Here is a 22,782-nt window from a genome sequence, read left to right on the forward strand (position 1 = left end):
ATCTTGGGAATCTAATCTTTGCATAATCTTATCTACCCTTTGCATTATCTGTACGATCAATGTTGTAAGGCTATAGAAACACAGTATACCCTTCATGAGCAATGTGGGGTAAAATTTCCTCCTTTGTTTATTTCTCTCTGGGCCTTCAATGTAGCACCCTCCCAACCACTCCTTTCCCTCCTTACCAGCCCACATACCCTTCACTCTTGCAGTTCAAATATTGTATTCTTAATTATTACTAAAAAATGAGGCCAGAATTTTTTCACTATCACTTGCTTCTCTTGCTGTTCTGGTGATAACAATTAATATCCCTTTCCCAAAGCCTCATCTCATTACATCATTGGCTCAAAATCCAGGATCTTGTCATCTGCACCAGGTCTGCATGTGAATGAGGATCCTGGGGTACAGCTCCTCTCAACATGAAGACCTATAACTAAGAAAAAAAGTTCTTTGTCTCCCCTCCCCCAAACACCCAATATATGAGAAAGGGACAAAATAATTTTAACAGAACTCCCATTCAAAAAGGAGGAGGGGGCTTCCCTGGTGGCGCAGTGGTTGAGAATCTGCCTGCCAATGCAGGGGACACGGGTTCGAACCCTGGTCTGGGAAGATCCCACATGCCGCGGAGCAACTGGGCCCGTGAGCCACAATTACTGAGCCTGCGCATCTGGAGCCTGTGATCCGCAACAAGAGAGGCCACGACAGTGAAAGGCCCGCGCACCGTGATGAAGAGTGGCCCCCACTTGCCGCAACTAGAGGAAGCCCTCGCACAGAAACGAAGACCCAACACAGCCATAAATAAATAAATAAATAAATAAAATTAAAAAAAAAAAAAAAAAAGGAGGAGGGAATGGAGACATTTAACAGTCGCTGGTCCATAGCGGTAAAATTATCATCAGGAACTATGCAAATGATTGCCTCTGTAATGTTCCAAAGCACCAATGTCATTGGTGGGCACTCATTGTATGTGTTACTATTTACCAACTAAGACAGACATTGGAAGGCCATTTTTCTAAAAGCAGAGTATCAACTACCCTCATGGATTTTAAAGATAAGCATCTACTTATATCATCAAACCATATATCTGCAGAGGCTAGAGAGCTCCTAGGGAGAAGGAATATTAAATAATTAACTTCATGGTATACTTAAGCTTTAGTCATTTTGATTGTAAATTAGTAAAACTAGACTACAGTTAAGAGAAGTCAGTTCTTCATTGAGATCATTTTAAAATTACACTTTTCAAAAGCAACAGTTGCATATTCTGCTATGCCCCTACTTTACAGAAAAGCAACCAGGTAGGGCTTAATCTTCTAAAAGCTCTGATAGTTGGGATCACTTTAGCAACATTCAATTGCTGAGCTGTACCTAATTTTCTTTAGGTCAATATTTCAATTATAGTCCTTAATTTTTTAAAAAGTCAATCAATTTACTCAGTTTCTACCACTTACATTCTGTTCCCTTGTAACACTTAAAACTGGCACTCACACTTCGATTTTGTTTTAATACCTAATTAAACATTCACAGCTTAACTGAACAAGTCAAAACATGGGAAGCAATTCTGAAGCTGTTCTGATTCCCCTACTTCCGGCCCCTGGGGATCCATGGTCTCGATCAGACTTTTTCAAATGGGGGTGATTTTGACCCCCACAGTAACTTGGCAATGTCTGAAGACAGTTTTAGTTGTCACAACTAGGGGTTCTATTGGCACCTAATGGCATAGATCAGAGATATGGCTAATGATTATCCTACAGTGCACAGGAAAACCCCTCACGGCAAAGAATTATATGGCCCTATATGTCAGTAGTACCACTTTAGAGAAACTCTAGTCTAGATGGAATTCCATCTATTGTCTTCTATGTGGTCAACACAATATAATAAAACACACTTCAAACACCAACCCCCAAACACCATCAGAATCTAATTACTTACAGCCATTCATTCAATGCTATTTATTGAGTAATCACTATGTGGTTGGCACTGTAGAGATAGAAGGAAAGAAAGATAATCACTGTCCTTAGAAACTGTCTGGTTGAGACAGACAACTCACACACCCAGGCCCTTGCCAGAAAATTCAGCACTGTTATCTACTCTTGTTAAAAGCTTAGTTGAGAGAAATGATGGTGAAGCATTATTTGAAGGATATGCAGTCCATCTATGTATCTAGGTAGAAGTCCTTAAATTAAGCTGGATGATATTTGGGTCACAGTATCTGTAGTCCTTGAAGAAATGCCCTCACTAAGCTCCATAGTAAAGTTATGCTCTCTGTTTGTATTGAAGAACACCATAACAAAATCATGTGAAACTCTTTACTAACTTCCCATAGGAATCTTCTACATATCACTCAGTGCCATCCATGTGAAACTACATGTAAATTTCTCTTCGAAATTAGAATTGAAATGTCTCTTTCTCTCTGGCAACAACTATACAACCATTTCTCCTTATTCTGACTGCCAAATCACTTACAGAGCTAAATCTGAGGCTCAACTATACCAACTACGTAGGCCCTTTCAGCCTGCACATTTGTATATGTCCCCATCCCTGACCCAGCTGGTTTCACAGGTATTTTTATTTTGCCTGTGCTGGATTCTCTGGTTATTATACTTTACCATCACTTTATTACATCTCTTTTTGCCATAAGTTGTCTCAGTGTATAAAACGTGGTCAGGTATGAATACAATTAAACGTGAGACAGAGTGACAAGAAAACAATTACAACAGTGCTGCTAGACATGTGCACTGACTGCTTTCACAGCTTGAATGAGACCCCTGATGAAGGCAAGAGGGTCACAGAAAACTTCCTCAAAGAGCTCATGCCTGAGCTGAACACTGAAAGATAGACTAGGTGTTACTTAAAGAAGACATGAGGATGAGGAAATGGTCTAGACAAGAAAAAAAAAGCAGGTGCCAAAGCACAGAGGTGAGAGAGAGCCGAGTGTATTCAGGGAACTGCAAGTGGTTTGCTTTTGCCAGAACAGAGGGTATCCTGGGGAGTGCTGAGACATGGCACTGAAGAGGTACTTTAGATGCCAGGCTAAGGACTCTGAACTCTGGCCTAAAGAGCATGATTAGAAATATGAGAACAGTCAGGAATTTACTGCAATAATCCAGGGAAGAAAAGATGACCCCCACAAATGATGACCCTGTCAGTTCCAGACACATCAGGCATCTTTAATGAGTAAAACAATCCCTTAAACTGATTAGGAAAGAATCCAAATCCTACCCTCACCCCATTCCCACCCCCTTACCAACAACATTAACCTTTACCACATCACCTGGAAAAATGGGGTCATTCACCAATGATCTTTGGACAAGAATATAAGAATTCTCATTCCCAGATTCCCATTCTCCTTTGCATTTGATATAATCTGGACTTACAAGCAGCTATAAGAAGAAAAACTAAGGAACTCTGACAGCTATTCATCTCACTCAGGACAGGCAAGAAGCTGTTATGATTTTATGTCTCCAATTGTTCCAATCACAGTTTCTAATACAGAAATAAAACTGTTCAGTGTCTCTGTCCTCGCCTTGTTTTGTTTTACTGAGATCTGCATTTGCAAGTTCTCGGGCTCCAACAGCAGTTCTGTCAGGAACAGACAGCCAGTGTCATCCTGAGCGCTGAGGTAGGCTTTCCACGGCTGAGCCCCAGCCCTGTTCATCGCGATGGTCTGGATGTTCACGACTTGCAGGGCCATCTGGAGGGTGTCAGGATGGACTGCTCCCTGCCACGGGAACACCTGCTGATGAGCAACTTTGAGGCTCACCCAAGTTTTCTCAAAACACGCAGCAGTAAGCTGGTGATTGGGGACTAGCATGAGGGCTCTGGAATCAGGGAGTTCTTGGACCCTCTCCTTGTTCTCTTCAGGAATCAGGGGTCCTACAAGAGTCAGAAAGCTCGTGTAAGAGATGCTCTTAGTCTGTAGAACTACATTTTTTAATCTAGATTTCCAAAAGTACACAATGTGACTTTTATCTTTGGAGAAATGGCTTGAATAACCAATGATGAACTTCCTTCTTGTTCACAGAGACAAAATTCGGGCAACAGTCTGAGGTTTAGCTAGGGTACTCTACTCTCTACCAGTCATTGCAAAAGATAAAGATTTTTCATGACAAGGTATAAAGTAAGGACTATTTTTACCTGATGTGGCAAAAGGTGCAGTGTTAGGAAGCTCTGGGCCACGACGTTCTACTCCCTGGCATTTAGAGATGGTTGCCCAGAGGGCTTTCCCATATACTGGCACCAGCGTGTTGAAGTCCGAGGCCCAGCTGTTCACAGGTCTTTCTGCCTGATCCTCCAAAAGTCTGAGAGAAGGGTCAGATTTAGGGCAACATAGGATCCGCTTCACTTCATCAATGCCAGCTAAGAGGAGGCGATAGTAGAAGAGACCTCGGTCCCGTACTGCCATATCCTTTTCTTCCTCTGAGGTAAGACAACAGACTAAGTTAATTAAAAACAAAAACGAAAACACTCTTTCTACCCCTGTGCCCATCAGAACAGGAGAAAAAAATGAAGGAGGGAGGAAACCCTAGAAAACGTTGACATTTTCTTCTTGGGTCCCAGACGGCTCACCAAACAATGAAAGCTGTGAGAACCTGTATGACTGGTCATGGCAAGTACCATTTCCTTCTTTTTTTTCTTTTTTAAATTTGATTTTATTTATTTTTTTATACAGCAGGTTCTCATTAGTTATCCATTTTATACATATTAGTGTATATATGTCAATCCCAATCTCCCAATTCAACCATTTCCTTCTGAAGAGCCTACCTATGCAGTAGTATAACAAACGGCCCAGCGTGTCCTGGCACTCAGCGGGTCGAGAGAGGAAAAGGCGCAGCAGAGCCGTGAGCAGCTCCATCTTGACAGCTGGGAATGTCTCCGACTTCACATTCTCTACGAAGTCTTCCAACACATAAGGAGCGTTGGGGATTCTCTCCCCGTGGACGCCGAGTAGCCAAATAAGCGCCTGCTTCCCCTAGGTAATAAGGGAGTAAGAACAGGTGCTCAACATTTGGCTGTCCAGAACACAGGCCAGAGCAGACAGTAGATAGCAGCAGGTTTTGCTTTTCCCCTAGAGTCAGTACAAAAGGTATAATATTTTATTTACTTCCACTTGCATTTATTAATCCACCCCCTACTAAACTCTCTACACCAAATAGGAATGAAATTCTACCACACAAAAGGAGACTTAAGACTCTCACAGCCTATGTTGCTTAAGCAATAAGGCTTCCTCAGCTTTGAGGCTTCTGCCCCAATTTGGGGTTTAATGCTTCAGTGGAAGCTATTGGAAGATTCCTCTAAGTTACTCCATTAAAGTGGTGATTAACCTAGAGTGCACATCAGAGTCACCTGCGAAGCTTCTTAAAACTCTATGTGTCTAGGGCTTCCACTCTTGAATATTTGAGTAGATACTGGAAGCCCAAATATTTGTAAAAATTCCACAGACGATTCTGATTTTCATACCAGCTGAAAACCCTATGGTCTAAATCTCTGACTCAAAACTGTTCACAAGAACAATGCTATCAAAATATTTGTAAGAAAACCATAGCTATATCCTAATGTTTTTATAATTTATATCCCACCTACACCCAAAAGAGAATCTGAGGTGGCAATCAATTCTAAGAATTCCACTTCAGACACTGTGTGGAAAGAATAATTAGATTCCATTTCGCAGAGCAGGGTCCCAAGCACTCCCCCTCTGCCTAGAAGTAAAGGAGAATTACAGCCTACCTCGCTATCTTGAATGCTCTCCTCACAGCCGGGCAGGGCCTGACACACAGCTTCTGTACACTGAGGACACAACCAAACCAGGTCTCGGAAAGTCTGCACCACCACTAGAGCACAGCTCAGGACACAAGAGCACAGGATTAGAGCCTCTGCACGGGAAGGAATCTTAAGAAAAGTCACATATTCAGGCTAGATTACTGGGGGAATTTCTGTAAAATGGGCGTTTGGTGGGGTGGTCAATGATTATCTGAGAAATGTCTGACATGGGCAACAATTTCTTAAATAAATGTTGCTCATCAGATTGCCATGAGGATAAACGAGTTAATGTATGTGAAAGCACTTGGCAAACCAGAAAGCATATACAAATGTGGGGGAGTGCTGCTGTCGAATGACGCTCTGAGGACAGTATAAATGGAGCTACCAGGGTTGGAGCTACGGTGAAGCAAGCAAGGTGCCAGGGTGTAAAATTTAAGAAGACACACAGAGTTAGCATTTGCACAAACTTGAGAGCGAGTGCCTCTTTATATACATTCTTTTCTTACAATATATATTCTTTTCCATTCTGGTTTATCACAGGATATTGAATATAGTTCCCTGTGCTATACAGTAGGACCTTGTTGTTTATCCATTCTCTATATAAAAGTGAGTGCCTCTTTAAATGTTTGCATCCTAGGCACTTTGCCTGCCTCACCCTAGTCCCAGCCTTGGAAGCCACTGCTTACAGTATGCTGCCATAAAGCAAAAAGAGGGGTAAAGGTGGGGAAATAACAAGCAAGGTCACCCTCGCACCCTTCATGATCTATACAACAGCCTTCTAGACTCATGGCAACCTGAAGACTACCTACCCTGTTAGATTTATATGTTTCTCTGATGCAACAGATGATGCAAAGAAGAGTTTAAACCTCTGTTATTGAACAACAAATATGTTTTGAGCAACTACTATAGGTTGGGAAATTGACCACAAAAAAAAAAAAAAAAAAAATCCTAGAAAGGTAGCCATTACCTGTGGTAATGTGCTCTTGTCGAAGCCCCAGCAGCTCTGTTAGAATCTGCACACATTGATCCGTGTAGGTCCTGGCGATGCCACCTACAGAGGAAGGGAAAGCAGAAAAATGTGTTTAGTCAAATACTAGCACCTCATTCTAAAATAATTTCCCACCAGCCAAAGAAAGACCAAGAGGACCAGAAATACCTAAAAAAAAGAAAAAGAAAAAGAAAATCACCCCTTGCTTGATGAAATAAGAATCTAAGTTTACTATAAAGGGAGCTTTGGTAAAATGAATTTCCCATTGAACAAGGTTGAAAACTTTTAGTAGCAAAGGTATTTATGTGGCAGCCAGTTTGCTGCAGCACACCTGTACAGGAATATTCCTGCTGGGAACACTGTGTAACAGCCTCCAGACTGCAGGATTTCTACTCCCCTCTTTGTGCCCTCTTCTCTGCCTCTAGAAATAACCATACTTTATTCTACATACGAGGTTCCTTCTCCTCCTCTACTTGAAGTCCTCCAAAACTTAGCTCCCCAGCTGCTTGCATTTGACTCACTCTAGCCCTTTAAATTCCAGACAGAGTAGCATGAAAAGGTCTGTAAGTCTTAGGTTTTACTCTGTGCTGGTCCACTCAGCATAATGCGTAGCCCGGAGCAGAAGCTTGATAAAAGATTGCTAAATTTTCAAAAGACTTTGAGTCAGGAAAGCTGGGTTCCAGTCCCATTTCAGGAACTATGTGACCTTTGGGCAATTTAAGAAACTTCCTGTGCCTGAGTTTCTTCATCTTTGAAACGAAGTTAATAACAACACTTGTCCACTTTTCTTGACTGGCTCACAGGCTGTGGGAAGATGATATACAGAAAAGCATTTTGGATAACAGACGACAAAAGGCAATATAAATTGTGTTACAGTTTGCGTTACACCTATAGTCTATATCCTAGAAGATATGGAAACACCACTGTTGACCAAAAAAACCTTTCTCCCCACCTTGTTTGTAGTCACCGACCCAATTGTTTGGTGCAAGACACTTTGCCTCTGAAGCAAGATTCACTCCCTTTTCTCTCTGTGGTTCCACAGCTTTCTAGCTGGTTGGTCTAGGCTCTCACAAAGGAAAAGCAACAGACGCCTACCTATGGCAAAGATGGCAGCCTGCGCGAAGTCGGCGGACACATCCGTGCAGTACCCTCGAAGCTCCTCCAGCACCTGCTGCACGTTCTCGTCGTTCACCAGCTCACACAGCACCTCCACCTTCTGGAGCCTGATGTAGTGGGGCTCCGAGTAGGAGCAAAAAAACTTTTTGTAGTGGCTGCTAAAGTGACCCGGCAAACTGTGCAGGACCTGGCGCACATGGCAGAGGGCGGCAAAACAGAGCTCGCGGCTCTCTGAAGAACAGGCAGCCAGCAAAGTTCCCTTGACTTGCATGAGCACGTCGGTTTGCACATGGGGGAAGTTTTTTGCCAAGATCAGAAAGAGTTTGGTGGCTCCCATCACCACACCTGGGCTACTGCTCTTGAGAAAACCGTCCAACAGGTTGAGAATGTCGAACAGCTCCTCCTCACTGCGGGGCTGGTAGCGGAGCAGAAAGTTTAGTACTTCAGCCTGGCCCCACTGGTCCAGTGTTGACATTCTATCCAAAAAAGAAAACAAAAGTGCTATTCTAGCAACAAAATTAGGACCACCTCCATGCTACTGCCATGTCACCAGTCATCTGTTCATCACAACAAGGGGAGAATTCTTGAAAATAGGTTGTGCCATAATCAAATTATTCTTTTGATGTACTAAAGTTTACACAAAATAAGGCTTTAAATTCCAAGATGAGTTTACGGTACAAATGCACACTCATCGAAGGCCAAAGACATGATCACTATACCCTAGATCCAGATTCTCTACATTTTAAGATAGTATGAATGCCTTAGTTTGGAGGACATAACGACTGCAAAGGACAGAACCTATCCCTGAAGGATCCTTCTGCCATCTCTCTATACCACCAAAAGAAACTAAGACAAATTAAAAAAAAAATTCTCTCAATGAAACATGAGGAAGTTAATAGTTACAGTTAACTTTCTTTACTACTCTACAGAAGTTGTTCAAGACCTCTCCTCCATTCAATACATCAACAAGATCCCACTAGGATGTAGATCTGATCATGATAAAAGAGCACAGAGGCATCCAAACCGATTTAAGAGATGGTGGGCGATGGGCTTATTGATGACAACACCTCCTTCCTGTTTCAGAATTTCCTCCAGAGACCTCAGGCAGTTCACAACCACAATTGGATCCTGGTCACGCAGCAAACTATATAATTCGTTTACCAGGGCACCATCTATTAAACAGAACAAAGATCTCACATAAAGAAAAGTTTCAGAGTCAAGGTCATGGAGCCAGAATAACAGTTCCAGGCAGACAAAGCTGAACTTCTCTGCCACAAAGGCAGTAACAAAGTGCAAGGCCAAAACAATGGCCACTTCCAGACTGTTCTAAGCAGCTAAGGCACAGGATCTCACATGGGCCCCAAAGAAAGGACTTCTCTAATCTCAGAAAATACCAAGCCCTGCATCCTACTTAAAAGAGACATACAGAAGTAGAGTCACATTATTATTTTCTACCAAAGCTACATACTCTTTTACAAAGTCATATAATGGAAGCACAAATAAATACTGATCATGGTAAATTACACTGAAACTTACCCACTTCAGAGTCTCCATGAAGAGTATGCATCTTGGCACAGCCAAGGACTGCTACCCTCCTGACATATGAAGCCTTATCCTGCAGACCGTTGAGAACTGGCTGTTGGATATATTCCTGCACACCAGGCAACCTACGCAACACATCCTAGAGTCAGTCAGATCCTAAGGTACTAGTTTTGACATAATTTAGCCCCTATTCACTTAACAGAGGGTTTAGTAGACGTTGGAATACGCATTGGTCAGATTCTTCTCCAACAAACTGGAGAAAGCTGCTGCCAAACTTAAAAAGCCTCACTTGACTTTTCAAGTGGAATAATGCCACACAGGCAGGTTAGAAAAAATACACACACACGCATACACACACACATTTAGAAATCTTTAACTATTTCAGGGACTTCCCTGGTGGTCCAGCAGTTAAGACTCCGTGCTCCCAATGCAGGGGGCCCGGGTTCGATCCCTGGTCAGGGAACTGGATCCCGTGTGCTGCAACTAAGACCCAGAGCAGCCAAATAAATAAATAAATATCTAACTATTTCACTGAGAGTAAGGATAGAAAAATTCCTTAATGAAATCACATATATAGTTTTTTAAACCAAAGCAATGGCCGAAAACCTGAGTTCAGGTTACAACAGTGTCTTCCCCAGTATTAAGGAGTTCAAATAAATTGTTGTCATTAAAAACCTGCCCCGGGCTTCCCTGGTGGCGCAGTGGTTGAGAATCTGCCTGCCAATGCAGGGGACACGGGTTCGAGCCCTGGTCTGGGAAGATCCCACATGCCACGGAGCAACTAGGCACGTGAGCCACAACTACTGAGCCTGCGCATCTGGAGCCTGTGCTCCGCAACGAGAGGCCACAATAGTGAGAGGCCCGCGCACCGCGATGAAGAGTGGCCCCCGCTTGCCGCCACTAGAGAAAGCCCTCGCACAGAAACGAAGACCCAACACAGCCAAAAATAAATAAAAATAAATTAATTAATTTATTAAAAAAATGTGCGATTAAAAAAAAAAAAAAACCTGCCCCATGAGCACGTGAACTTATCAGCCACTGAGATACAGGACAGGAGGGGAGTGCTCACCTGAGGCTACACATGCTCCGTAGTGCCAACCCTCGTACCATCGGGTTGGGGTCTGAACAGTCTTTGCACAGTGTATTGATGGCCAGGAGAGCCAGATCTGGTTTCAGGGGGGCATAGGTACACATGTAGAGATAAACCAACTTCTTCTGAACAATATCTATAGTGGCACTGGCCTTCACCATTTCCATGAAAACACCAGACATGTCCGAGCCCTGGGTCATGTGCCTGAAACCAACACACAAAGCAGGAAAAAAGTAAAATACATAATCCCCAACCTACAACATAAAGCCTTTTACTTATACATGCCCTGGATAGCCAACTAGATTGTGATCTCTTAGAGCGGAGCAACCAGGTCTACTTTGTCTATCATATCACACAATACTTCACAACGGGCCTGCAATAAACGTGCTTCTATTCATTCAACGAACTAGTACATTCCAGTCACATTCAGATTTTACATTCCAGGGATATGTTCTGGGGAATAATCTTGAAGAAGGCATGGTCTCAGATCTCAAGGAACTCAAAGGTCTACCAAGGAGGCAGACAAGAACACCGCTAATTACAGAATGTTAGATTGGTATTATAACAGAAGTAACAGACAAGATGCAGTGGGGATCAGGAGGTCTAACACTGCCAAAAAGTCATGAAATGTTTCCACAGAGGAAGAAATACTTGAGCGGAATGAGCAGGAGCTCTAGGCAGGTGTAGTAGATAGGTAATGATACATACTATGAGGCATGTGGACATGAGCAAGAATGGTACATTCTTTTCAGAGTATGCAGGTAGTTAACTGCATGTTCCTTGGGTGCTATGATAAGAAATTTGGACTTTATTCTGTAGATCACTGTTTCTCAAACTGTGATCTCCTATAGCAATTAGAGGGGATGTCTGTTTAAAATGCAGATTCATGGGTTCCATCCCACCCTACTGAAATCAGAATTACTGGATTGGATGAAAATTTTACATTTTCTAAAAAAGCACCCCAAGGGACTTTTGTGCATACTGAAGTTTGTGATCCACAGCTATACACAAGAGTTATATTGTCAAATTCATATGCTGGAAAATCAATCCGGCTGAAATGAGGGCCTAAGGTGACCTACTACTAAGCTACTGCAATTGCTTTAAAAAGGGAACCAGAACAGCAGTGCCAATTAAAAAAAAAGAGGATGGACCACAATGTTCATTGCAGCTCTGTTTACAACAGCCAGGACATGGAAGCAACCTAGGTGTCCATCGACAGATGAATGGATAAAGAAGACGTGGCACATATATACAATGGAATATTACTCAGCCATAAAAAGAAACGAAATTGAGTTATTTGTAGTGAAGTGGATGGACCCAGAGTCTGTCATACAGAGTGAAGTAAGTCAGAAAGAGAAAAACAAATACCGTATGCTAACACATATATATGGAATCTAAAAAAAAAAAAAAAAAAAGGTTCTGAAGAACCTAGGGGCAGGACAGGAATAAAGATGCAGACATAGAGAATGGACTTGAGGACACGGGGAGGGGGAAGGGTAAGCTGGGACGAAGTGAGAGAGTGGCATGGACTTATATACACTACCAAATGTAAAATAGATAGCTAGTGGGAAGCAGCCGCATAGCACAGGAAGATCAACTCGGTGCTTTGTGACCACTTAGAGGGGTGGGATAGGGAGGGTGGGAGGGAGACGCAAGAGGGAGGAGATATGGGGATATATGTTTATGTATACCTGATTCACTTTGTTATAAAGCAGAAACTAACACACCATTGTAAAGCAATTATACTCCAATAAAGATGTTAAAAAAAAAAAGAGGATGGATACTTAGAACCATGAATCCATACCATCAGACTTGAGCAGTGACAATCAGGTGTCACCAAGACTGACTCCCACATTTGCTCAGCTGGGTGGTGACGTTCATCAACACAAATACAAGTGGAAGAGCAGGTTTGGGGAGGGCGGAAGGATGTAGGTACTATTTTGCATGTCTTTGAAGAAATATCCAGGTGGAAATGCCAAGCAGGCAGTAGGATCTGTGGGTCTGACGATAAAAAAAAAGGAGGTCTGTGCTAGACACAGATCTGGAAGTCAGCAGTACAAGTTCAAGATATGGATGAAACCACCCAGCTGAGTAAAATAAGCAAAATATGTCCCACAAGGGAGACTTAGACGGCAGTCCAGAGAAGCAGGAAGACCAAATCATACAACTGCCATGGGTGCAAGTTCACTTAATCTTTCTGAGCGGCCAGGGGTAGAGAGCCCTGACGGGGATGGCAATGGGGGAGTTAGGGCGTTAGGTGATACCTAATCACTCGCTGGATGACATTCCGATAGCGCAGCCTATCAGCCTGAATGTGAGGGTTACACAGAGCCTTCTTCAGCTCCTTCACCACGTCCTCGGAGCCCAGGTACGGCATCTTCTCGAACAGTCACGGGGCAGTTCCCAGAGATCCCTAGGTAACTCGTGGGCTCCTTCTAGCCCTGACGTGGGGACCTGGGTAAAGGAAACGTCAGTCAGTGAAGAGATGACAGGCGCGATCTGGCCCAGCCTTGGCTTCCCCCAGGGCCGGCATCCGGGCCCTACCACACTCAAACTTCAACCCTCTCGCTCCCGGGCGAGGCCCACCCTAGGCTCTGCGGATCCTTCCGGGGACCTGCAGGCTGGTTCGCTCCGCCCACAGAGCTCTCCCGCAACCTCTAGGCCCTCGGCCCGACTTCCAGCCCCGCAGGCAACAGTCCGTGGACCCCTCCCTCTCCAGTTAGAGCCTTTCTTGCGCCTCCACGCGGTCGCCGTCACCAAGAGGCCCAATCAACCTTTCTGCGGAAGTCCCGCCTCCTCCAGGGGGACCACGCAGAGCAGCTGCCAATCACCCTCTCCCAGTGAGCGCCGAGCGCAGCCTGGATCCCGACCTTAGGGTGCCCTTCCCCCAACCTCTCACCTCCCGGCGCCGCCGCGCGGCTACCTCTGGCGGAGCGGCGGCGGGCAATCGGAAATCGTCTACTTCCGCCTGTCTCCGCCCAGCAGCGCGCGCTTTGAGACCGGGGCCTCGGCCCCTGGTCCCGCGCGCCAGGGGGAGTGGCGCTCCGTTGGGCGCCTTCTGTGGTTTGCGATTCCACCCCTAGACTCCCACCAGCACGGTCACTTCCTTCTTTCTGCCCAGTCTAGTCACTCATTCCCCCACTGAGCTGGCTTTCCTTACGGTCTCTGGCCCTGTTCTTGCCCCAGCATGACTTTTTTCAGGGCGCCGTTGTAGGAGCCTCCCGCAGGAGCTCTGTTCCCATGAAGATCCCACTGGTGACTCTCCAACCTCGCCACCATGAACGGGGTCTTGATCCCTCAAACGCCCATCGCTGTGGACTTTTGGAGCCTGCGCCGGGCTGGCTCCGCCCGGCTCTTCTTCTTGTCCCACATGCACTCGGACCACACCGTGGGTCTCTCTAGCACCTGGACCCGGCCCCTCTACTGCTCCCCAGTCACCGCTTACCTCTTGCACCGTCACCGACAGGTATGGGGGGCTGGAGTCGGCCTCCGAGAGTTGGTCCCGGCAGCTGGGTGGGGACTTCCGATCTGTCACAGCCTTGGAGTCATAGAGTTGGGGCCAGGAAGACTGATTTTTACAAAAGCGAGAACCCAGAATGCATCTTTAGCCCAGAATAGGAGTGTGGTTTCCAACTGGCCGGCTTGGGATGTTTGAGTGATAAATTGGGGAGGACTTTTAGTCCAGCCAAGGAAATTGTTCCTACCTCTTCACATAAGCTAGGCCAGTGTTTCCCAAACTTGCCTCATCATAAGAATCCACCCAATGTGCTGAGTAAAATACAGATTCTGCAGCGCCTCCCTTCTCCCCCATCTGATTCAGTAGACATAGCTAGCGCAGGTCGTGGAAATCTGGTTGGAATTTTTTTCAACAGGTGCCCCCCAAAGGATTATTATGATTTGAAAAGTTTGAGAATCGCTGACAAGACTTGTTTTCTGGACTCTTAATTGAAACTTGTATGAAGGGTGAGGTAGAGGGTGGGAAGAGGAAGGGAGGATTGTTTGGGAATCCCCATCACAGCTTCTGATCTACGGAGGTATCAGGGAGGGGAGTCTGTGTTCCTTGGGATGACCAACTGTTTCCTCAGGTATCTAAGCAGTGGATCCGAGCCCTGGAGGTTGGTGAGAGCCATGTCCTGCCTCTAGATGAAGTTGGGCGAGAGACCATGACTGTAACCCTCATCGATGCCAATCACTGCCCTGGCTCTGTCATGTTTCTCTTTGAAGGATACTTTGGAACCATCCTCTACACAGGTGGGTTTCCGGAGGGGTCCTTTCCACTTTCCCAGCCTAGACACTACTTTTTTTTTTTTTGGGCCAAGCCCCGCGGTTTGCGGGATCTTAGTTCCCCAGCCAGGGCGGAACCTGCCCCCTCGGCAGTGAAAGCGCGGAGTCCTAACCACCGGACCGCCAGGGAATTCCCAACACTACTTTTCTTGAGCATCTTTGACTCATAGTAGAAGTCTGGAGACCTCCTAGCTTCATGCCACATGAGCACAGTGACCCTTTCTCAACTGATTTCCCACTCTTTAGGGGTATGAACTTTGCAAAGAATCATGAAAAAACAGGAGCACGATGGAGATGTTTCCACAAAGAAGCTGTACTACATTCATCATTGCTAGACTCTAGTTTTTTCCAACAGGCCAGTAGACAAATGCCCATTGTTGGAATTGGGAGAGGCTTGTCTTCTATACTTTTGTCTCTGACTGTCTGCTCCCATATATTCTTCTTCCAGGTGATTTTCGGTATACACCGTCCATGCTGAAGGAGCCAGCCCTGAGACTGGGGAGGCAGATCCATACCTTATACCTAGACAACACCAATTGCAACCCAGCCCTGGTTCTTCCTTCCAAAGAAGAAGCTGCCCGCCAGATTGTTGAGCTCATTCGAAAGCACCCACAACATAACATAAAGATTGGTGAGGGCTTTCCTTTCCTTTTTTTCTCACTCATGGAGCTAGTGAATCTAGGTTCTTTGGAGTGTCTCACATCTTTCAGGTCTTTGTGCAGATGTCCTTTTCTCCATGAAATCTACCCTGACCTTTTTATTTAAAATTACAATCTGCCCACCATCTCTACTCCCACATTCCCAACTCCTGATCCCCTAAAGCAATTCAACTTTTTCATAGCACTCGTCAACTTCCCATGTACTCCATATGTTTTAATATACTGTTACTTATTGTTGATTGTCTATCCCCACTTTCCCTGCCACACACACACACACACACACACACATATTCCTTGAGGGTGTGGATGGAGGTGGGAAGAAGTCTTATGTGTTTGTGGAACAGAGAAGCAGCAGTATGACAGGTGCACAGTGGTTGAGGAGGCTGGAAAGGCTGGAGGGGCTGAAGTGCCTGTAAGCCATTTTGAACTTGATCCTAAATGCAACCATTGCTCTTAGGATAAAGAGCTATTGAAGGGTTTTAAGTAGGAGAGGGACACTATCGCCCTTATCACCTTACAGTGTATTCCATAATTTACGTATTTATTGTATTTAATTTTTATTATCTGTCTCCCTGTGTTAGAATGTAAATTTCACAATAGACAGGCTCTTTGTTTCACTTATGGATATATCCCAGATGCCTAGGTTAATGCCTGATAGAGGCATTCAGTAAATATTTGTTAGCAAGTGAATGAAGTTTATCAGAATGTAGATATTCAGGGGAGTGTTCTTGCAATTAGATACATTGAAAACCCAGCTGTCTGCTTGTTCTAGTGACTCCACAACAGCACAAAACATTTTGGGATTCTTGGAATTGCCTTTGGGGATAGTTTATAAAAATCCATTTTTATTTTAAAAAATGTAATAGATTTAGTTCCAAATGATTTTTTTGATTGTTTCCAAAATTGTAGTAAATCCACAAAAGGAAAAAAATTTGCCACCATGATGAACATTTTAAAAGGATATGCCCCAACTCTGAAAGGAGTTTCAAAATAGGTTTAAACAAAGGCATTGAAAAAAAAAATTATATACCTTCCAGAGTGACTACCAAATTGATGGAGAGATATTCCCTCTCAGGATTGCTTGACTACTTATGAAGAAATATCAGTCCTAACTATTCTTGGAGTTTTCAACGCAGAGTTTTCCCAGAGAAGCACAGCTGGCTAGTAGGGTACTGTACTAGGGCTTGATTAATTTTGCAGATATACGATAATCCCCTACTGTGTGCCAAGTATTCTGATAGGCAGTGGGAATAGAAAAAAATGAATAAAATATGAGGGCTTATAGTCTAGTAGTAAAGGGCCTAGAAGAGGTAAAATAAAAGGCAGGAGGATAGGGAGAGAGAAAAGAAAATCAGCTACCTTTGTGCCCAAAGAGTGAGATTTTGAACCATGATGAGGAATAAGGTGGATATAAAGGAAATATAGATTCTTTAAAGGAGTTCACAGTCTGGTTGTAGACTTGAAATACACCTTCAGAAAAGGTCTGAGAACAACTACTTAAACAACATTTCCCATAACTGTTACCATAACCACTACCCAAATTCAGGCCTCCATTTCTTTCTCTATAAGTACTATTTGGGCCTTCTAACTGGTACTTCTGCTTTCAGTATATTCTCATGCAGGTCTTTGAATAATACTGCTGCCACTTTTTTTTGTAAAGCCCTGCTCTGATCCTATGAATCCTATAATTAGAATTAGCCATTTTCCTGCTTGCAACTCCTTAATGGCTCACCTTCACTTACAGAATTAAATCCAAGCTCCCTAGCAGTACATACAAAGCCCCCTATTATATGGCCCTTGCTCACCTCTAGTGTCATTTCTTACCAGTTTCTTTGTACCTTAGTAACACTGAAATGACCTCTCTTAAAATGTTCTCTACCATCCCCTTCCCTTGCCAGATTAACTTGCACCCATCATTTAGGACTTATCTAAGTTGTCATTTTCAGGGAGCTATCCCTAACTCTATCAACTGGTAGATGTTTTTCTGTGCCCGCATAATACTGTGTGCATGTCTGTGGCATGCATTGTTTCTGGGTCCCCAAATAGATTACACTCCTTGAGGACTGAGATTTTTGTTTGTTTTCACGGTGCCTAACACCTGATAGATGCTTTCCTTCGTTGAACTGAATGAATGAGTGGATTCTGTGCTAAACTTCTCCCTACCCCATCCTCCATATACATCAGCTCAAATGCCACCGCCTTCCCGATAGACAGTCAGGGGGTAGTCCCATTAATTTTGTGTATTTCTATTAAACATTTGGTTGACTTATTAGCTTCATCCTCTTCCTTCTCTTCCTTTCCCCAATCCCTTGAACATTATTCAGGACTCTATAGCCTGGGAAAAGAGTCACTGCTGGAGCAGCTGGCCCTGGAGTTTCAGACCTGGGTGGTATTGAGTCCTCGGCGCATGGAGTTGGTGCAGCTGCTGGGCCTGGCAGATGTGTTCACAGTGGAGGAGAAGGCTGGCCGCATCCATGCCGTGGACCACATGGAGATCTGCCATTCCGCTATGCTGCGTTGGAACCAGACCCACCCTACCATTGCTATCCTCCCCACCAGCCGGAAAATCTACCGTTCCCACCCCGATATCCACATCATCCCTTACTCTGACCATTCCTCCTACCCTGAACTCCGTGCCTTTGTCGAAGCACTGAGGCCTTGCCAGGTGGTGCCCATTGTCAGGCGACAACCCTGTAGGGACTACTTTCAGGACAGCCTGAGCCCCAGGCTCTCTGTGCCTCTGATTCCAGACTCTGTACAGCAATACATGAGTTCCTCCTCCAGAAATCCAAGTTTTCTCTGGCTGTTGTTAGAAAGGAAGCTAAAGAGACTGAGAACCCAGGGTGTCGTGTTTGAATCCCTTGAGGAAAATGCTGATCACTCTCAAGCTGACAGGGACTCGAAGAAGACCAAGAATGAGAACCTTTCTGGGGAGCTTGAGAAGCAGCCCTCCCACCATCCTTTGAAGATCAAGAAGCAGTCGTTCCCGGACGTCTGCAACAAAGAATGGGAGGGGGCAGTCCCTTCCTCCGAGTCCCAGAAGATGGTGACTGTATTGACTGCCCCCTCGGGTTTTTCAGTGCACTTAAGGTCTACAGATAAAGAATTTCCCTCTCCGGAAACTGGGGAGGAAATCGGTGTAGGGCCCTACTTGGTACCCAGGGGAGACAATGCGGGCTCAGCAGCCACAGGGAACCAGAGGGCCTGGATGGGCCAGGATTCTCCCCAGTCTCACAGCAGCAAGGCTGCTCCTCTTCTGGCCCCTGAGTACAGGGGCCTGGCACTCAAATACCTTCTGACTCCAGTGAACTTTCTCCAGGCAGGGTTCTCTTCCAGGGGCTTTGACCAGCAAGCGGAAAAATACCATCAACTCTTGCTCAAGTACAGACAGGAGAGTATAGAATGACAACCTTGTTTTGATTCAACACTGCACTTTTTTTTTTTTTAACCATCAAGAGTTATTTTCAAAGTTAGCACTCTTTGTATTTCTACCACTAACAAATGGCAGTGCCACATCAACACTGCACTTTTGAAGATAGTGGCTGATGGCTTATTTGGGGCCTTACTTTTCTGTGGTACATGCCCACCCTGTAACAAGACTTCTCAAAGCGTGTTCATTGGAATCCTAGTGCCTATGGAATCTTTAGTTCTATAATTGACTTGTGTTTAAGAAACACTTTACATTATAACCCCTTTACAGTATATGTGATCACATTAAATGTTCTGGGAAGTCCTGCATTAATTTAATCTTTTTAACTTTGTTTAACCCAGTATTTCTCCAAACTTTTTTTTTTTTGGCTGTGTGGCATACAGGATCTTAGTTCCCTGATCAGGGATCGAACCCGCGCCCCCTGCAGTGGAAGCAGAGTCCTAACCACTCTCCAGACTTTTTGAACATGCAGTCCTCTTGTGTGGCTGCAGAAAGCGATAAAGAGTCTGATCAAAAAGGACCAGTTTATTCCCATTGTTTTGTGTGTCATGTGTCATTCCCCATGTCCCCTTCTGTCTCTTCCTAGATAAAAGTCCCTAGGGAGTTCTGTTTTTTAATTTAGGAACTGTGGTGCAGGAGGATAAAGTGGCCCAGGCAGCATGTTCCAATCCTGAAGGTCACTGATTTGCTGTGACCCCATCCAAGTCACTTCCTGTCTCTGCCTCTGGGAGGGAACAGGAAGTGATGAAGATCCTTGAAAAACTGGAGAAAATTTCCACCTCTGCCTCGGTGAGAGTTTGCAGTTAGTGTCCCTGAGGACCTACCTGGAAGAGAGCCAGCTGGGGGACTGGGCACCCCTCACCAAGGCAGTATCTGGAACCCTGCCAAACATTAGGCTTTGGGTAAGATGGGCCTCCCCGCTGCCTAGAGGCCCTGACTATTTGGCTGAAGTAAGGTTACAAAAGGTCAAATGTGCTGCCAGATAGTCCTGATTGTTCACACAGCTGGGATATTTGCTGCCCCCCTCCACCCAGTATCCCCCCCCTTCCATCCTTGGGTTGAGTAGGGAGCTGGAGGACATAGCCTGTTTGTTTTAGTATCCAGGGCAGAGACCAAGGAGCCAGCTGGTGGAAGGGGTGAGGGTGTGCAGTTCTGCCCTGACCTTCTGCTCACAGCCTGACAAAATGCCAAACCAATAAGCAGGACAGCAGATACCACAGTCGCAGAGGGCACAGGCATGTGGAGCTGGGCACATGGATAAAAACTGTTTCACAATGGAGCTTCAAGCCTTCACAATGAAGAAGCCTCTGATCCTTGTCCAGGGGGCCGGAAATTGTCTACTTCTGGAGAAAGATATGAAGAGTTTAGAAAGCAAAATAAGGCCTTTCTCTTAGGCAAGCTGTATACAGCTCTGTTTTGTCAGTGGCCTCCCATGGGCCCACTAGGAGCCATAGCAGGTGAGGCATGTGGGGTAGCAGGGGGCATGGGCCCTGTCCTGGGCTTGAATCCAGGGTACCTGGGCAAATAGAGATATCAGGCTTCCATAGCAGAGCCTCAGTTTCTCGTCTGTAAACCAGGGACTGAGGTACCTACCTCTCCTGATTGCTTTGAAGGTTAGATAATTGGTAAAATTCCTAGCTCAGTGCCTATCACGTGATGGATATTTCAAATATTGGTTCTCTCAGCCTCTGGTTCTTTAAAAAAAAAATTATTCTCTTTATAAAATAAGAAACTTTGGAAGTCATACAAAATATAAAGAAGAAAAAATCAGAATTCCTCCATGTAGATCAATTGTTTTCTTCTAGTCTTTTTCTGTGCATGTAAATATATTAAATATATAATTTTTTTTCCAAATTGGGGTAATACTGTATATAGTTTTATATCCTACAGTTTACTTTCTTAATATCTTAAGCATTTTCTTGTATCATTAAATATTATTCAAAATGTCATTTTAATAGTTGTATAATACCCTATCATATGGGTATACCTTAATTAAAACTATTTGTTTTATTCAGCATTTTGTGTGCTCTTTTTTTCACAATTATACATATTACAATGAACATTCTTATGCATATATCATGGCATTTGTGTTTATTTTCTTGGAGTAAATTACTGGAAGTGGGATAACAGTTTTAAGTTTTTTTAATTTATTGAAGTATAGTTGATTTCCAGTGTTGTGTTAATCTCTACTGTACAGCAGAGCGATTCCGTTATACATATATATACATTCTTTTCCATATTCTTTTCCATTATGGTTGAATATAGTTCCCTGTGCTATATAGTAGGACCTTGTTTATCCATTCTCTATATAATAGTTTGCATCTGCTAATCCCAACAGGCTTAAGTTCTTGATGCAAATTGTGCCCAGTGCCCTCCAGAAAGGTTTCCTTACTATCCTTTCTGCAGAAGAGGATACCATTAAAATACCTTGAAGACTCATTAAGTTCAAATGGTGTCATTAGAATGGTATGTGTCAACACGTGGAAAATCATCTTGTGTGCTACGTTAATATTTACTAAGCTGTGTGGGCAAGGCTTAGCCTGACTTCATCTGGGAGCGTCTAGCTGTCTCACTTCTGTGCTACTCGAAGGTGGCTGGGAGAGATAAGGTAGTCTTCAGTACAAGGGCCCCCAGATGCGAGTTATCTTCTAGCAGCAAGGAAACCTGTCAACTCTTGGCACGTGCTGTGTCACACGTATTCCTATAGAATACCTTCCATATAGAAGCGGGATCTATATGAATTCAGATGGGGGGGGAGGTAGAAGCAAAGGGCTTTGAGGAATTTAGTTGTTGGTGGCATGTCTCTGTATTAATAATGGGAAGGGACTTCCCTGGTGGCACAGTGGTTAAGAATCTGCCTGCCAATGCAGGGAACATGGGTTCGAGCCTGGGTCCGGGAAGATCCCACATGCCGCGGAGGACCCCACGTACCGCGGAGCAACTAAGCCAGTGCGCCACAACTACTGAGCCTGCGCTCTAGAGCCAGCGAGCCATAACTACTGAGCCCGCATGCCACAGCTACTGAAGCCCGCACTCCTAGAGCCCGCGCTCCGCAACGAGAAGCCACCGCAATGAGAAGCCTGCGCACCACGACGAAGAGTAGCCCCCACTCGCCGCACCTAGAGAAAAGCCCGCGCGCAGCAACGAAGACCCAGTGCAGCCATAAGTATAAATAAATTAAATTAAAAAAAAAAAGAAATAATGGTAAGATTTCATACTATTCTAAATTAAATTTGTCTGGCTTATAATAGAGATTGGCAGTTGTCTTATTTGTTTCATTTCTCAACACTCCCTCATATAAACATGCTGCATTGCTATATCTTTAAGAAGCCAATATAATTTATTTTTAGAATCTAAGGATGACCCCATAGATCTATGAAGATCTTGCAATGAAGCTTGAAGTTACTGGGAGAAAGGAAGTTCCCTAGAGATCAATTAGTTATTTGCTTCATGATCTGTGGGAAAACTTGTACTTTTCCACAAGGAGACTGACAGTGATTTAAGTCCCTTTAGGGAAGAAAATCTGCCTGACTGGCCTTGGGGAACCATCTCTTACTCCTGACCCAGACTACCCTTTGTGGTAGGAAATAGAAGATAAGTGAGTCCACTTGTTCAAGAAAAGGGATTTAGACCTGGGTTCTCTATCTCAAGTCCACCCCCAGGGAGACAGTTCTCTCTGCATTCTTGGAGTGGTTCATAAGCAGGAGAAATTCCAACTGGAGGTCCATTTAAAAGAAAAATTATTTTACTGAAGTATAACTGATTTCCAATGTTGTGTGAATTTCTACTGTAGAGCAAAGTGATTCAGTTATACATATATATATATGTATACGTATATATACATACATATATACATATATGTATGTATATATACGTATATATATATATACACACATTCTTTTTCATATTCTTTTCC

The 22,782-nt window shown here is 44.2% G+C and overlaps 2 protein-coding genes across 6 annotated transcripts; one reads left to right on the plus strand and one right to left on the minus strand.

Annotated features, from left to right (window-relative positions):
- Positions 1 to 1,962: 1,962 nt before the first annotated feature.
- On the minus strand, positions 1,963 to 14,000 carry AP4B1 (adaptor related protein complex 4 subunit beta 1). 4 transcript variants are annotated; one of them, XM_068540545.1, is made up of 11 exons: positions 13,939 to 14,000; positions 12,758 to 12,947; positions 10,473 to 10,697; positions 9,398 to 9,528; positions 8,886 to 9,033; positions 7,841 to 8,337; positions 6,725 to 6,808; positions 5,725 to 5,828; positions 4,762 to 4,969; positions 4,135 to 4,416; positions 1,963 to 3,873 (listed from the first exon to the last, which is right to left on the minus strand). In XM_068540545.1, the coding sequence occupies exons 2-11, from the start codon at positions 12,868 to 12,870 to the stop codon at positions 3,446 to 3,448; spliced, it is 2,220 nt and encodes a 739-aa protein (XP_068396646.1). In that variant the 5' UTR covers positions 12,871 to 12,947; positions 13,939 to 14,000; the 3' UTR covers positions 1,963 to 3,445. The 4 variants fall into 4 exon arrangements, with proteins under 4 accessions (XP_068396646.1, XP_068396645.1, XP_068396647.1 ...); XM_068540544.1 differs by lacking the exon at positions 13,939 to 14,000 and adding an exon at positions 13,080 to 13,253; XM_068540546.1 differs by lacking the exon at positions 13,939 to 14,000 and adding an exon at positions 13,038 to 13,056.
- On the plus strand, positions 13,483 to 21,230 carry DCLRE1B (DNA cross-link repair 1B). Of its 2 annotated transcripts, XR_011073568.1 has the most exons (5): positions 13,483 to 13,959; positions 14,579 to 14,744; positions 15,226 to 15,408; positions 17,761 to 20,323; positions 21,205 to 21,230. XR_011073568.1 is itself a non-coding variant. In XM_068540549.1 (4 exons), the coding sequence occupies exons 1-4, from the start codon at positions 13,771 to 13,773 to the stop codon at positions 18,840 to 18,842; spliced, it is 1,620 nt and encodes a 539-aa protein (XP_068396650.1). In that variant the 5' UTR covers positions 13,483 to 13,770; the 3' UTR covers positions 18,843 to 20,676. The 2 variants fall into 2 exon arrangements, 1 of the variants encoding a protein (XP_068396650.1); XM_068540549.1 differs by lacking the exon at positions 21,205 to 21,230 and having other exon boundaries at positions 17,761 to 20,676.
- The last annotated feature ends 1,552 nt before the right edge of the window (positions 21,231 to 22,782 follow it).

The sequence above is a fragment of the Eschrichtius robustus genome, chromosome 3, assembly GCF_028021215.1.
Source record: "Eschrichtius robustus isolate mEscRob2 chromosome 3, mEscRob2.pri, whole genome shotgun sequence".
NCBI classification, from domain to species: domain Eukaryota; kingdom Metazoa; phylum Chordata; class Mammalia; order Artiodactyla; family Eschrichtiidae; genus Eschrichtius; species Eschrichtius robustus.

Excerpts from the sequence above, each read along its gene's own strand:
- AP4B1 (XM_068540545.1), bottom strand. The coding sequence starts at position 12,870 with ATGCCGTACCTGGGCTCCGAGGACGTGGTGAAGGAGCTGAAGAAGGCT. Across the intron at positions 9,034-9,397 it reads TCATGGAGACTCTGAAGTGG|ATGGTGCCCTGGTAAACGAA; the intron begins GTAAGTTTCAGT and ends TCTGTTTAATAG. Across the intron at positions 6,809-7,840 it reads GGCTGCCATCTTTGCCATAG|GTGGCATCGCCAGGACCTAC; the intron begins GTAGGCGTCTGT and ends CTTCCTCTGTAG.
- DCLRE1B (XM_068540549.1), top strand. The coding sequence starts at position 13,771 with ATGAACGGGGTCTTGATCCCTCAAACGCCCATCGCTGTGGACTTTTGG. Across the intron at positions 13,960-14,578 it reads TCTTGCACCGTCACCGACAG|GTATCTAAGCAGTGGATCCG; the intron begins GTATGGGGGGCT and ends CTGTTTCCTCAG. Across the intron at positions 15,409-17,760 it reads ACAACATAACATAAAGATTG|GACTCTATAGCCTGGGAAAA; the intron begins GTGAGGGCTTTC and ends AACATTATTCAG.